General features: G+C 49.5%; 1 protein-coding gene across 1 annotated transcript in view; it reads right to left on the minus strand.

Annotated features, from left to right (window-relative positions):
• Window positions 1–4,990: 4,990 nt before the first annotated feature.
• The window catches only part of LRRC43 (leucine rich repeat containing 43), a 16,110-nt gene continuing 6,725 nt past the window's right edge, over window positions 4,991–14,375 (minus strand). Inside the window, exons 4-11 of the mRNA XM_021713206.1 lie at window positions 13,579–13,817; window positions 12,828–13,015; window positions 11,417–11,652; window positions 6,075–6,216; window positions 5,769–5,861; window positions 5,679–5,714; window positions 5,403–5,591; window positions 4,991–5,035 (exon numbers count right to left, since the gene is read on the minus strand). Of these exons, the coding sequence (XP_021568881.1) occupies window positions 4,991–5,035; window positions 5,403–5,591; window positions 5,679–5,714; window positions 5,769–5,861; window positions 6,075–6,216; window positions 11,417–11,652; window positions 12,828–13,015; window positions 13,579–13,817 (1,168 nt within the window). The remainder of the gene's footprint in view (window positions 5,036–5,402; window positions 5,592–5,678; window positions 5,715–5,768; window positions 5,862–6,074; window positions 6,217–11,416; window positions 11,653–12,827; window positions 13,016–13,578; window positions 13,818–14,375) is intronic.

The following is a 14,375-nucleotide window of genomic DNA, read 5'->3' on the forward strand; positions in this document are numbered from 1 at the left end:
CACGCGTGCCTCTTCCGCGGAGCGCGGGCTCACGCGAGAAAACACTGGCAAGCTGTGAATATTCAGACTTCGATATCCGGCAGATATTCCTTTAAAATTCTGGCATTTCGGGGTAAAGGACGGAAGGCATTTTGGTGAATACGCTTATAACGTTTGAGTGTTCAGCTAGAAATTAGAATTTTTGAACACTGTGTCCGCACCGTGAGTTTTCCAGTTTTCCAATCCTCAGACACTTTTCTAGTGACGTGGGTGGAGCTATCAAAGGAGTGGGCCGGTCTCCCTGGTAATCTTTGCTCTAGAATCTGTTTTGTCTAATACTCACACGGTCGCTCCAGTTTTATTTTTATTAGTTGCCGCCCTGAATTTATTTTTCCATCCTTTTATTTTTAACTTTTTTTTTTCTTTTTTTTGAGTTGGCGTCTCACTCTGTCTCCCAGGCTGGAGGGCAGTGGCCGCTCCCGGCCACCGCAGCCTCGACCTGCTGCGCTCCGGCGATCCTTCCGCCTCTGCCTTCCGAGAAGCGGGAACCACAGGCATGCGGCACCACGCCTGGCTAATTTTTTTGATTTATTGTAGAGGCAAGGTCTTGCCAAATTACCCTGGCTGGTCTCGAACCCCTGGGTTCAGGCAATTCTGTCGCCTCCACCTCCCAAAGTGCTGGGGTTTCTTTTATCCAACCTGATTTACCTCTGCCTTTTAAGTGGGTACTTGACTCATTTACAATTAATGTAATTATTATTGGGTTTACATCTGTCATTTTGTTGTTTTCCATTTATCTCGTATTTCTTTGTTCCTTTTGTTTTACCTTCTTTTGCATTAACTGAATATTTTAATACTTTTTTTTCTCTCCTTTGTTGGCTTATTAGCATAACTCTGTTGTTATTTTAGTGGTTGCTTTAAACATCCTGAACTTACCACAGTCTACCTTCAGGTGATATAGCACTGAAGACCCTTACAATGATATACTTTCATTTCTTCCCCAACCCTGGCCCTTGTGGTACCGTTATCATACATTTTACTTCTACATATGTTATAAGCACCACAATATATACTTTTTGCATTAAACAATCAACAATAATTAGAGAGACTTAATAAGACAGAAGGTCTTCTATTTACCCACTTGGCTACCTTTCTAGTGCTCTCTAAGTCTTTGTGTAGGTCCAGATTTCCACCTGGTATTATGTTCCTTCTGCTTGAAGAACTTTGCTTAACCATTTTGGCCAGGTGCGGTGGCTCAGCCTGTAATCCCAGCACTTTGGGAGGCCAGGGCGAGAGGATTGTCTGAGCCCCGGGGTTCAAGACCAGCCTGGGCAACTTGGTGAACTCTCATCTCTACAATAAATCAAAAAGTAAGCCAGGCGTGGTAGCAATCACCTATAGTTTCAGCTACTTGGAAGGCTGAGGTGGAAGTTTTGTCTGAGCCCAGCAGGTCAAGGCTGTAGTGGCTGTGAGCATGCACTGCACTCTAGCCTGGGCAACAGAGTGAGGCTCCAACTCCAAAAAAAAAATTTCTTACAGTTCAAGCGACGCATTCTTTCAGCCTTTCTAGGTCTTGAAAAGTGTTCGTTATCATCTTTGTTTTTAGAATATATTTGTGTCGGAAAAAATGTTGCTAGTTATTTTTCTGTGAGTATTTAAGCTGTGCCACTGTTTTCTAGTTCACATTGTTTCTGGAGACGATTCTGCTGTCGTTCCTATTCTTGTTCCTCTATACATGATGTGTCTTTTTTACTCTGGCCACCTTAAAATTTTTATCTTTATCACTGATTTTAAGCAATTTGATTATCATCTACCTTGGTTAGTTGTCTTTGTTTCTTGTGTTTGGAGTTTACTGGGCTTGTATCTGAGTGCTTACAGTTCCCATCTGAGCTGGAAATGTTTCAGTAATTGTTCCTTTAGATATCTTTTCCAGTCTCTCCTCTCCTTGAGGATTCAATTACATGGAAATTAGGCCCTTTGAATTTATCTCAAAATTCACTGATGTTCTGCTCATTTTTTTTCCCAGTCATTTTTTTCCCTGAGTTTGATTTTGGATAGTTTCTATTACTTCAAGTTCACGAATCTTTTCTTCTTTAGTGTCTAATCTGCTCTCCATCCCATTGAGTGTAATTTTTATGTGACATGGCAGTTTTCATCTCTGGAAGTTTGATTTCTTTTATCTTTCATGTCCTTGTTTACTAACTCTATCATATATGTCATTTCTGAATCAATTTTTACTGATAAATTCTTATTCTATATTGCATTTTCTTGCTCTTTTGCATGTCTGGTCATTTTTTATTGGATGGTAGACATTGTGAGTTTTACCTTCAATGCTGGATATTTTTGTATTCCTATAAATATCCTTGAGTTTTGTTCTAGGATGCAGTTAAGTTTGATCGTTTCATGTCTTGCTTTTTCTTCCTGATCAAAATTGGTGGTGTTCTCAGGGTACTGTGTGCAACCCTTTTTTTCTTCTCTGCCAACATAAGCTCATGTATTTTCATGGCTTTAATTATTTTTTTATGTATGTATTTATTATTTTTTTGAGACAGGATCTCACTCTGTTGCCCAGGTTAGAGTGTAGTGACATGATCACAGCTCACTGCATCCTTGAACTCTTGAGCTCAAGAGATCCTCTAGCCTCAGCCTCTTGTGTAGCTAGGACTACAGGTGATCACCACTACACCCAGCTAATTTTTTTGCTTTTTATAGAGACAAGGCCTCACTATGTTGCCCAGGCTGGTCTCGAACTCCTGCGATCCTTCCACCTTGCCCTTCCAAAGTGCTGGGATTACAAGCGTGAGCCACTGTGCCACCCTTTCTTGGCTTTAAGCATCAACTATCAGCTGATTAATTCATTCAGTGTTTGTTGATGGCCTACTGTGTACCTGCTATGCTGGGTGCTGGGGATTATGTGACTTTAAATAATATAGGCACCAGGTGCGGTGGTTCACACCTATAATCCCAGCACTTTGAGAGACCGAGGTGAAAGGATTGCCTGAGTTTGTAGGTTTGAGACCAGCCTGGGCAACTTGGCGAGACCACATCTCTACAATACATCAAAAATTTTCACTGGGTGTGGTGGCGTGTGCCTGTAGTTCCAGCAACTTGGAAGGCTGAGGCAGAAGGATCATCTGAGCCCAGCAGGTCGAGGCTGCAGTGGCCGTCAACATACCACTGCACTCCAGCCTGGGCGACAGAGTGAGACTCTGACTCAAAAGCAAAAAACAGGCACAACTCCTGCCCTCCTGTAGCTTACAGTATAGCAGACTAAATAATAATCAAATAATTACCTAGAATGGTATCTACATAGTTATTGTTGTGATAAATACGATAGAGAAAAACAGGATGCAACGAAGAATGCAAGCGGAAGAAGGGTCACTGAAGAAGGGTGCCTGGAGCTGAGATGAGACAGGTGAAGGTGGCAGGTGTCACGTAAGTCTCCCAGGTAGATTTCTCCAGGCCCCGAGGCCACAGAAAGATGGATTTTGTGACACGGCCCGCAGGCAGTCATGGAAGCATTTCGAGCAGGGGAATGACTCAGCCAGGCTGGCAGCTGAAGGTGAGTGATGGGCAGAGGCCGGCAGTGGGGCGGGAGGAGGGCGCGCCAGTGGGAGGAGCTGCTGTCGTCTGGGTGAGGGACTAGGTGGTCTGACGACAGTGGCAGCAAAGGAGATGGAGAGAAGAGGGGCAGGTTCACCGCAGGCTGTGAGAGAAAGGCTTCTGGGACGCCGCTGAACTTGACCTTCACATGTGCAAGGCCGGGCTCATCTCCCCAGGGCAGCTCCCATCTTGGACTCCGGCTCCAGGCCCAAGGCAGCACCTGCCCGCTCTCCCTTTCCTGGGGCTCTCAGAGCCACCTCTGTCACCCACTTCGGTGTCCCAGACTTGATCATTTCTTGCCTTACGCCTTTTTAGGGTGAATTTTTTTCATTGAGGTCAAAACATAACTCTGGCCACATCGGGCAGTTGTCCCTCGCTCTCCCCTCCCCCAGCCCCTGGTATCCATGGCTCTTCTGCTCTATGGATTTGCCGATTCTGGGCATTTCATATAAACAAAATCACAGAATATGTGGCCTTTTGGGTGTAGATTCTTCCACTCAGCATCATGTTTTCTTTCCTTTTCTTTTTTTTTTACTCAGCGTCTCACTCTGTCACCCAGGCTAGAGTGCAGTGGCACAATTATAGCACGTTGCAGCCTCAAACACTGGGCTCGAGCGATCCTCTCACCTCCGCTTCCCAAAGAGCTGGGATTACAGGTGTGCACCACCATGCCCTGCTAATTTTTTAGTTTTCTTTTTAGAGATGGGGTCTTGCTGCGTTGCCCAGGCTGGTCTCAAACTCCTGAGATCAAGCAGTCCTCCCACCTTGGCCTCCCAAAGTGCTGAGATTACAGGGGTGAGCCACCGTGCCTGGCAGTATCATGTCTTCATTGTTGGTCCATGTTACAGCATGTGTGTCTCCTTTTTATGGCTGAATCATCTTCCACTGTATGGATATATGTGTATTGCCTCAGCTGTTGAGGGACACGTATGTTGTTTTCCCTTTTGGCATCAGAATCGTGGGTAGTTCTGCTGTGATCTCGCCTTATGCTTCTGCAATAGCCTCCCAGTGCCCTCCCTGGTTTTTGTCTCTCCCTGGAAGCCAGACAATTCTTTCTAGAACTCAAGCCCCAAGCATACCCATTTCAGACACTTCCTTAGAACAAGTCCAGGCTCCTTAAACAGCAAGTTAGGCCTAATGACCTGAAGCTGGAGCCGGAAGCACCCTGGGCCAGTTCCAGCTCTGACCCCCCCAACGTGGCTCCCACCACAGGTGACTTCCCCCCTGCCTCACAGCCCGCAGAAGGGCACTGTGGTGGGGGGCGGAGGCGAGCTGCAAGGAAGACAGAGCTGGGTCCCCAGGCTGGACTTGGCCTCTCCCCTGGCCAAAAGCTGCGATTCTCTGCCCTTCTGTTCCTCTGGTTCCCAGGGGCTGGACCTCAGCCGGCCCTCAGTGACACTCCCTGCCCTCAGCACCCACCTTTTTTGGCAGCTTTCTTCGTCTTCTTTGAATCCTGGGAGAAACCACCACCAGATGAGATGCCTACTGGAGCAGGGGGAGGGGAGAGGAGCCCGCGAGGCTGTCCCTGGGGCTCTCTCCCCCGCCAGGGCCTCTGGCTGGCCCAGGAAGGCAGGGGGCTCCCAGTGAGGAAGACGCCCACCTTGGCCCACACCTGAAGGGGAGAGTCCATGCTCACAACGCACAGAGGGGTCCCTGCGTGTACACAGGGGCACCAGCAGCCTGGCAACCGCCCAGGGAAAGGCCCTTCCGCCAGCCTTCCTCCCTGCCCGTGAGCCGGGCCCGCTGCCCTTCCCTGCCCAGCAAGGCTTCCGTGGGGAGGGTGAGGGCAGAGGCGAGGGCACACGGCAGGGGCCCCGTACCCTGGCAAGCGTCAGCTTGTCAGATGCCAGGGTGCGGACCACCCCGAAGTTGCACACGGCGGACACCACGGGCTCCCCGGCAAGCAGGGGCTCCAGGGCCACCAGGCCGTTCCCCAGCACCCGCAGGACGGGAGGGTCCTGGCAGAGGTTCTTGGGAAGCTCCTTCTTCTTCTTGGGCCCCTTTTGCTCCTGCAGGGAGAGGCCAGGAGAAGGGGAGGCCAAGGCAAGGGCCGCGGCGGGGCCGCCCATCCCCACCTGCGGCCCCCCGTGCGTTACCTTGGCAGGCTCCTTCTTCCCTCTCTCTCGCTCATCCTGCCCGTCTTTCCCCTTGTCTTGCCCCTTGTCTTTCCCAGCATTCCCCTGGGCTTTCTCCTTTCCTTTCTTGTCTTTCTCTCCTTTTTCCTTCTTGGCAGGCAGGGGACTGTCGACGGCAGGTGGGACCACGGGCCAGGAGAGAATCTAGGGGCAGGAACATGGCCTCCGGTGAGTAGAAGCCGAAGGGGCTGCCTGGGTGGCCTCTCCTCGCCCTTTCTGGAAAGGCGCTGAGGCCTCCTGCACCCAGACGGCGGGGCCACACGATGGCCTGATGGGAACCCGACAGAGGGGAAGGGGGTGAGTCGGTTACCAGGGTGGTCCAGAGATGGAAGGTCAGGCACCACCCCCGCTGCCCACCTTCTCCTCCACGATGGTCACGGTGGTCCCCGCCAGCAGGAAGGCCTTCAGTGGCACCAGGTCCCTGAGCGTGTGCTGCATCTCATAGTTGCAGGGAATGACGTCGGCCCACGGTTTGCGGACGGTGCTGAAGAGGACTGTCCTTTGAAGGGGGAGATGAAGACATGGGCGCCGTGACTCGGGGGCTGTGACCAGGAACCAGGCACGGGACTGTGAAGGGCCTTGCAAGAAAGTGACGAGCATCAGAGCCCACAAACAGCATGATACCAGGGCCCGGCCATCAGCAGGCAGGGCAAGGGGACCAGAAGGCCGGAAGGAAAGTGGGCACCGAGGAGGACACCAAAGAAACGTGAGAGGGACCACTTCAGGGGCAGGACTGTGTCCTGAACAATCAGTGGAAACCAACCAAAACTGTGCCAAAGGGTTGTTTTTTCAGCTAAGTAGTGGTAAAAAAGTAAACACATCACAAATGCCACAAGTCATTATAAAGTGATGCTCTAATGGCCATCTGGGTTCTCTAGGAATATGTCTGGGGCTTGACAGACTGAATGTGGAAATTCACCTGGAAGAAAGAGCCAGAATTCCAAAGGACATTTTAAGGATAATAGGACTCGAACAGATATTTGTTCCCCCATGTCCACAGCAGCACTATTTACAATAGCCAAAGGGGAGGAAGAGCCCAAACGTCCACTAGCAGATGGATGGATACATAAAGTGTGTCTATCCATACAGTGGAGGAGTATTCCACCTTGAAAGGAAGGGAATTCTGACACATCCTACAACACGGAAAACATGATGCCAAGGGACAGAAACCAGTCACAGAAGGCCAAGTACTGTGTTCCACTTATATGGGACCCCAAGAGGAGTCCAATTCATAGAGACTGAAAGAAGAATGGCTGTGGCCAGGGCAGAGAGAATGGGGAGACAGTGTTTAATGGGGACAGAGTTTCAGTTTGGGAAGATGAGAAAGTTCTGGATGGTGGTGACGGTTGCACAACAATGTGAATGTACTTAATGCCAGTAAATTGTACACTCAAAAAAGGGTTAAAAAGGGCTTCAATTTTTTGTTATGCATATGTGACCACACACAGATAATTATGTTGTAAATGATGAACTTTAGGGGTGTCGTGTGGTGTTACTCATTTTATTTTTTACTTTATAGAGATGCGGTTTTGCTCTGTCGCCTAAGCAGGAGTGCGGTGGCATGATCACTACAGCCTCCAACTCCCAGGCTCAGTGATCCTCCTGCCTCAACCACCCAAATAGCTCAGATTACAGGTGTGTGCCACCACACCGGCTAGCATTTTAATTTTTAGTAAAGACAGCATCTCGCTATGTTGCCCAGGTTGGTCTTGAGCTCCTGGCCTCAAGCAATCTTCCTGCCTCAGCCTCCCTAAATGCTGGGATTGCAGGTATGAGCCACTGCACCAGTCCTGTGTTATTCATTTTCACATACCTAGTATCTAGTCTAGTTCCTAGCACACCGCAAATGACATTCTGTAAATAAATAGATTAATAAATGATTGAACGAGTTATTTGTGCCACTGGATCTTAACAGCATATGGGAAAGCAAAATTCTCAGAACAGAAAGGTACTGGGTCAAAAGTGGTGACACTAGCCTAGCCCCACACTGAAGTAGACTCCAAACTGGAGCTGGGCCAGTATCAGAATGTGGTGCAACCCCAAGTAGCGTTCTGCTTGGGAAGCGATTGAACAGATACTGCTTTACAACTGGACCACAGCCTGGAGGAGAATTTGTCAAATGCCGTAACAAGTTTAAAGCACATCCAAGTCAAACATTAACAAATACCCAAAGAAGATAGACTCAATCACTTCTTCAGCATTGAGGAGGGAGGAAGTTTTTCCTCAGAGAAAAGGAGATCGTGCTCAGAGATAAAACTGGGGGCCTGAAACATCATGGCGGGTAAGCCCAGTCCCAGGCTTGTGAACCTGGCAAAGCAAGTACGCAAAACCAGTGTTAAAAGGGAAACATCAAAATGGTGGAAATATATGTGATAATAACTGATTTAAAATACAGTGATGAACTGGGTGTGGTGGCTCATACCTATAATCCCAGCACTTTGGTAGGCCAAGGTGAGAGGGTTGCCTGAACCCACGGATTTGAGACCAGCCTGGGAAACTTGGTCTCATCTCTACAATAAATCAAAAAATTAGCTGGAAATGATGGTGCGAGCCTGTAGTTCCAGCTACTTGGAAGGCTGAGGTGGAAAGATCTCCTGAACCCAGCAGGTCACGGCTATGGTGGCTGTGAGCATGCCACCGCACTCCAAACTAGGCGACAGAGTGAGACTCTGACTCAAAATAAAATAGAATAAGATAAAATAATAAAATAAAATGAAAATACAGTGATGTGGACAGGTAGAAAGAATTCAAGATAGAATGCAAATCATTATACTTGCCAAGTTAAATAAATTTTAGAACCTCCTGAATAAAAAGTTGTATACAGCCTGGGCAACATAGTGAGACCCCGCTTCTACAAAAAATGAAAAAGTTAGCCAGGTGTGGTGGCACATGCCTGTAGTTCCAGCTACTTGGGAGGCTGAGGTGGGAGGATTGCTTGTGACCAGGAGGTTGAGGCTGCAGTGAGGTATGGTCACACTATTGCACTTCAGTCTAGACAACAGAGCATGACCCTGCCTCTACCGAGAGAGAGAGAGAGAGAGAAAGAGAGAGAGAGAGAGAAAGAGAGAGAAAACTGCATGAAAATATACAAAACCCAAAACCAGTGATATAAAACTTATATAAATCAACCAGAGAAGTAGGGAGAGGAGTTGACAATCTCTTTGCACAATCATCTTCTCCATGTGGTCGTCTTCCTAAAATGTAAACCTGATTTTGGTGTTCCCTGCGCAAAACCTTTCCATAGTTTCTCTAAGGTAAGACTCTTTTTCTCCGTCCATCTCTCTGGCCCTTCTCTTTTTTTTTTTGAGTTGGAGTCTCACTCTGTCACCCAGACTGGAGTGCAGTGGCTGCTCCCTTCCACCGCAGCCTTGACCTGCTGGGCTCCGGCGATCCTTCCACCTCAGTCTTCCAAGTAGCCGGAATTACAGGCATGCGCTACTATGCCCGGCTGATTTTTGATTTATTGTAGAGATGAGGTCTCGCTGCCCAGGCGGATCTCAAACCCGCGGGCTCAGGCAATCCACTCACCTCAGCCTCCCAAAGGCGCGGGATGACAGGCTGAGCCACCGAGCCCGGCTGTCTCTGGCCCTTCTCTTGTCAGTCCTCATCTCCCTCCACACTCAAACTTCTTGCTGTCACTTCCTACTTCCTAGTACCTGTCCTAGGGACCAAGATTTATCCTGTGCATCCAGTGTAACATACATGACATGTGGTATATTGAAATTACTGTTGTTCACTTCCTTCATGAAAGGGTGAGTGCCCAAACAGAACACACCATTTTCTGTCCTGTTTGTTGTCTGTAACCCTGACGTCCAGCATCATGCCTGGATAGGATATGCAGGTGATTGGTACTTACTAACCGTTGAATTTCAGGAATCAGAGATGGTAAACTAATTGTGTGGAAAATATAAAACTAAGGACTGTAACTTTAAAACAATCTAAGTAAAATATAATAGACTGCAAAGAAAATATTTTTAGAAAATCCATGTCAAAGTTCTATTTGAACAATGCTGAAGTCTAAATGGTAGACTAGACTATATTGGGCAAAGCAGCCTACTGAAAACAATCACACAAGCTAGACAAAATATGAAAATAATCTGTTGGAGGCCCTGAAGATCTACTAAGAGAGTGAGGGTCTTCAGTTCTAAAATCTGAACAAACAAGGACAGTCAAGAAGAATGAGCTTGATATTCGGTGCCACTTTAATCTGCAAGGTGAGAGCCAGCTCCAAAACTGCTGTCTGACAAGCTGTACAGAACTTTAAGCAACCTCATGGGGTCTAGAGAGATGCAAATTTGAATTCAAGACCCTCCAAGGAGAAGGGTCCCTTGGTAAGGAGAAGGGTCCCTGGTAAACACACCAGGTGTCCCTTGGATTTTTCTGAACAGCTACTAGAAGCACACATGATGAGGGGGCCAGAAGGAGAGAACAGAGAAAGAAGCAGAAAAATACTGGAATAATCATGGCTGAAAACTTCCTAAATTTGATTAACAACATTCATCTATGCATCCAAGAAGCTTGATAAACTCCAAGTAGAATAAATGCAAAGGGATCCATACCCAGACACATTATAGTAAAAATGTGGGAAGACAAAGTGACGATCTTGAAAGCCAGCAAGAGAAAAGCAACTCATCACATATAAAGGAACACCAGTCAGTAAGACTAACTGCTAACTTTTCTTCAGAAACTATGGCAACCAGAAGACAGATGACATATTCAAAATTCCAAGAAAAAGCCAGGCGCGGGCACATGCCTATAATCCCAGCACTTTGGGAGGCCAAGATGAGAGGAATGCCTGAGCCCACAGGTTTGAGACCAGCCTGGGCAATTTGGCAAGACCTCATCTCTACAATAAATAAAAAAATTAGCTGGGCACGGAAGCGCATGCCTGTAGTACCAGCTACTTGAAAGGCTGAGGCAGAAGGATCACCTGAGCCCAGCAGGTCAAGGATGTGGTGGCTGTGAGCATGCCACTGCACTCCAGCCTGATGACAGAGTGAGAGTCCAACTCAAAAAAAAAAGTCCCAACAAAAAAATTATTCTAGATGGCTTAAGAAGTTAAACCAAGCCAGGCGTGGTGGCTCATGCCTGTAATACAGCATTTGGGAGGCTGAGGCAAGAGAATTGCCTGAGCCCAGAAGCTTGAGACCAGCCTGAGTAACATGGTGAGATCTTGTCTCTACAATAAATTAAGAAATTATCCAGGTGTGGTGGTGTGTGCCTGTAGTCCCAGCTGCTTGGAAGGCAGAGGTGGAAGGATCACCTGAACCCAGCAGGTTGAAACTGTGGTAGTTGTGATCGTGCTACTGCACTCCAGTGACAGAGTGAGACTCAGACTTAAAAAAAAATTACACCAAAAAGGTTTTCAAATCCAAGAGCTGGAATGAAAAGGGCTGTCCATTTACCAGATCTCAACTGATTCAAGAGATTCAATCATTCAGAAAACCCGAGCCAGTCAGGGAAATGGATTTAGTTGCACTTTGAGGGGAAAGTTAGGACTCCAGGAAAAGGGGTTGAACATCAAACCCAGGTACACCCTGCGTGGGTCAGCTCAGGTGGGAGAGAAGCCTTAAGCCTTCCTGAGTTGGCTCTGGGAGCGGCTCAGCTTTTGTACGGGAAGGAGAGGCCTCAGTGTGGTCTGGGCTTGCTGTGACCCTAATGACCCTACCTCTTGGCCCTGGCCAGGTTTCCATCCTTACCCCGGGGACGGGCAGAGCCTGGGATCTATGTGTGGTCGCAACTTTGCCAGCTCTTCCGCAGAGTCTGTCAACCTCGGCAAAACCGCCAGCCGGCCCGAGACCTCAGACGACTCTGACTCTCCTGAATCCACTGCTTCAGACTCTGGAGACTCTTCGATGTCTCCGTTGACCTCTTCAATGACCTCCTCATGAAACTCCTCGACTGCTAATTCTGAGCTGAGTGAGGGCTTGACGATCTTCATGGAAAACACAGAAACTTGTCTGAGGCTGCCACCTTCAGAAAGCTCTCGCCTAATGCTGGGAATGTGTCTACACAACTGCCAGCATCTGGATAGGTTACAGCCTTAGCAAACACAGCAACTGAGCAAGCACACCAACTGAGAAAAGTTTTTAAAAACCTATCCTTGGCTGGGTGCACACCTATAATCCCAGCACTTTGGGAGGCCAAGGTGAGAGGATTGCCTGAGCCCAGGGGTTTGAGGCCAGGCTTGGAACTTGGTAAGACCCCCATCTCTACAATAAATCCAGAAAAATCAGCTGGCGTAGTGGCGTACGCCTGTAGTTCCAGCTACTTGGAAGACAAAGCAGGAGGGTTGCCTGAGCCCGGAAGGTCAAGACTGCGGTGGCCGTGAGCATGCCACTGCACTCCAGCCTGGGCAACAGAGTGAGACTCTGACTCAAAAACAAACAAACAAAAACCCAGCTTTGTGTTTTCTGAAAATGTTACATTAAGAGTGAAAACAGGCCAGGATCAGTGGCTCAGCCTGTAATTCCAGCACTTTGTGAGGCCGAGGTGAATGGATGGCCTGAGCCTGCGGGTTTGAGACCATCCTGGGTAACTTGGCAAGTCCTCGTCTCCACAATAAATAAAATTAGCCAAACGTGGTAGTGCGTGCCTGTAAGTTCTGGTTACTTGGAAGGCTGAGGCAGAAGGATCGCCGGAGCCCTGCAGGTTGACGCTGGGTTGGCTGTGAGTGTGCCACTGCATTCCAGCCTAGGCGACGGAATGAGACTTGCAACTCAAAAAAAAAAAAAAAAAAAGAGTGAAAACAACAACTCCTACATGAGAACCAACCAGAGACAGGGTCATCACGGTTCTCCTGGTTGGATGGTGTCCCTGGGTTCTCTTCCGATGTGGAGGGGACAGGAGCAAGGGTCTAGACCAAACTCCGGGCCGCTCTCTTGGTAGGCTCAGATTTCAAGGGGGCAAGGGGAGGGTGCACGGCTGAGAATGACTCCAGCTGCGAGAAAGGGGCCGAGCCGAAGCCAGGCCCTGCTCACAGTCAGGTCATGCACCGGAAAGCTCCATGTTGAGGACTGTTCTGGAACCAAGAAGCAGTTCTTCCCACACGAGAGACCCGGCGGACCCATGCGGGGAGCCCCCATCCCGGGGATGGCCCGGGGCGCGCACCTCGGCCAGCACGCCCGCATACTCATTCCCTTCGCCTTCTTCGTCTTCCAGAAAATCGTAGGTCACGTAATAGCTGTAAGTGATAAAGGGGCCTTCAGGCCCAGGTTCTGGGTCCAAGACAGAGGTGTCCAGAACCCCTCTGATATTTCCAATGGTCACCACAAACTGCGCCTCGTGTGCCAGGAGATCTGCAATGAAGAGCGGGCAGGACAAAGTGACCCGTGGGAACAGCAGTTCCCGGACTCTCCCCAGGCAGGGCTGAGCCTTAGAGCTTGGTAGACTTGGGTTCACATCCCGGCTCCTCCAAGTCAACCGGGATGATCTCGGATAAGTCACTGTGCCCCTCTCAGGCCACGCTCTCCTGATCTGTATAATGGGAGTGATAATGGCTGCTCTGCAGAGATGGCCACAGAGAGGGTTGGAGCCATGTGCCCCTGTTATTGTCAACATTTTATCACGCTGACCTTGACAAGGCTTTGATGCACCTTGCGGCATGGGCCACAAGGGGGTGATCTCAAGTCACCGTGGAAGTGAAGAAGCTAAAAGAACTGTCCTAGCCTCCCTAGACCCAAGGCCCCAAGTCCCAATCACAGGGATCAAAACCCGGGGGTACTCTGACGCAGAGGGGATGCTATTTCTGATGCGGGCCTGGGTCACGTGGGGAGCTGCAATGACAGATGGGCACAGGACCCGGTCAGGCAGCGGCTGAGTATCACGTGCCGCCCCCACCCTTGCAAGCCAGTACCCTCACCGCCACTGAGGCTGAGCCCCCGGAACTGATGCCTCTCATTGGGGGTCACGGTGATGTCATCCAGCACGCAGAGCCAGGCCAGGCTGTCAATGGTGAGGCCGCGGTAGTAGGGTACCAGGGCCAGCGGGTTCCCCTGCAGGACCAGCAGCCGTAGGTGCCTGAGAGTCCTGAGGCTGGCGACCATGCTCTGCAGGTCTGTCAGGTCATTGAAGCCCAGGTCCAGAGAGACAAGGTTGGGCCTGGAAGGGGAGCAGGACCATTCAGGGGTCAGGAAGCCAGGGAGCAGGGCGGGCAGGCTGGCGGCCAGGACAGACGGGAAGTCTGGGGCTGAGGACTCGGCCCATCTTTGGCCTACACCTTGTTCTGCCCCTGACTCAAGGTAACCCCGTGTTGGGAACGGCCTCCTCCACTCTCATACCACGGGCCCCTCAGTCTGAGCCACAGAGACGCCCGTCACAACCCACTCAAGGGCATACCCTCCAGGTTCCCTGGGGCAGGAGAGAGGTGAGGTGGCTCTGCCCTTTCCACGCTTCCCCAGGTGTGAAGGACAGCCATGCATGGTGCCCAGCGTGCTGAGAGCCCGGGGCTTCTCACAGCGTGCTTTGCCAAGCCCTCCTGGTCCAGCTTCCTGTGATGGACTGTAGTAGGTGGTCTCTGACCCCCTCATCCATCTCAGATCCAGGATTTGAGACTTTCCACTGCTCACTCACCAGGGAGACAAAGGCAAACCTCAGTCATTGGGAAGTGAGTGTGCTCAACTTCTGATCAATAGTGAGTCTTTTTTTTTTTTTTTTTTT

Source organism: Carlito syrichta, unplaced genomic scaffold (genome assembly GCF_000164805.1).
Source record: "Carlito syrichta isolate Samal-C Ts95f unplaced genomic scaffold, Tarsius_syrichta-2.0.1 Scaffold304341, whole genome shotgun sequence".
Classification (NCBI taxonomy): Eukaryota; Metazoa; Chordata; class Mammalia; order Primates; family Tarsiidae; genus Carlito; species Carlito syrichta.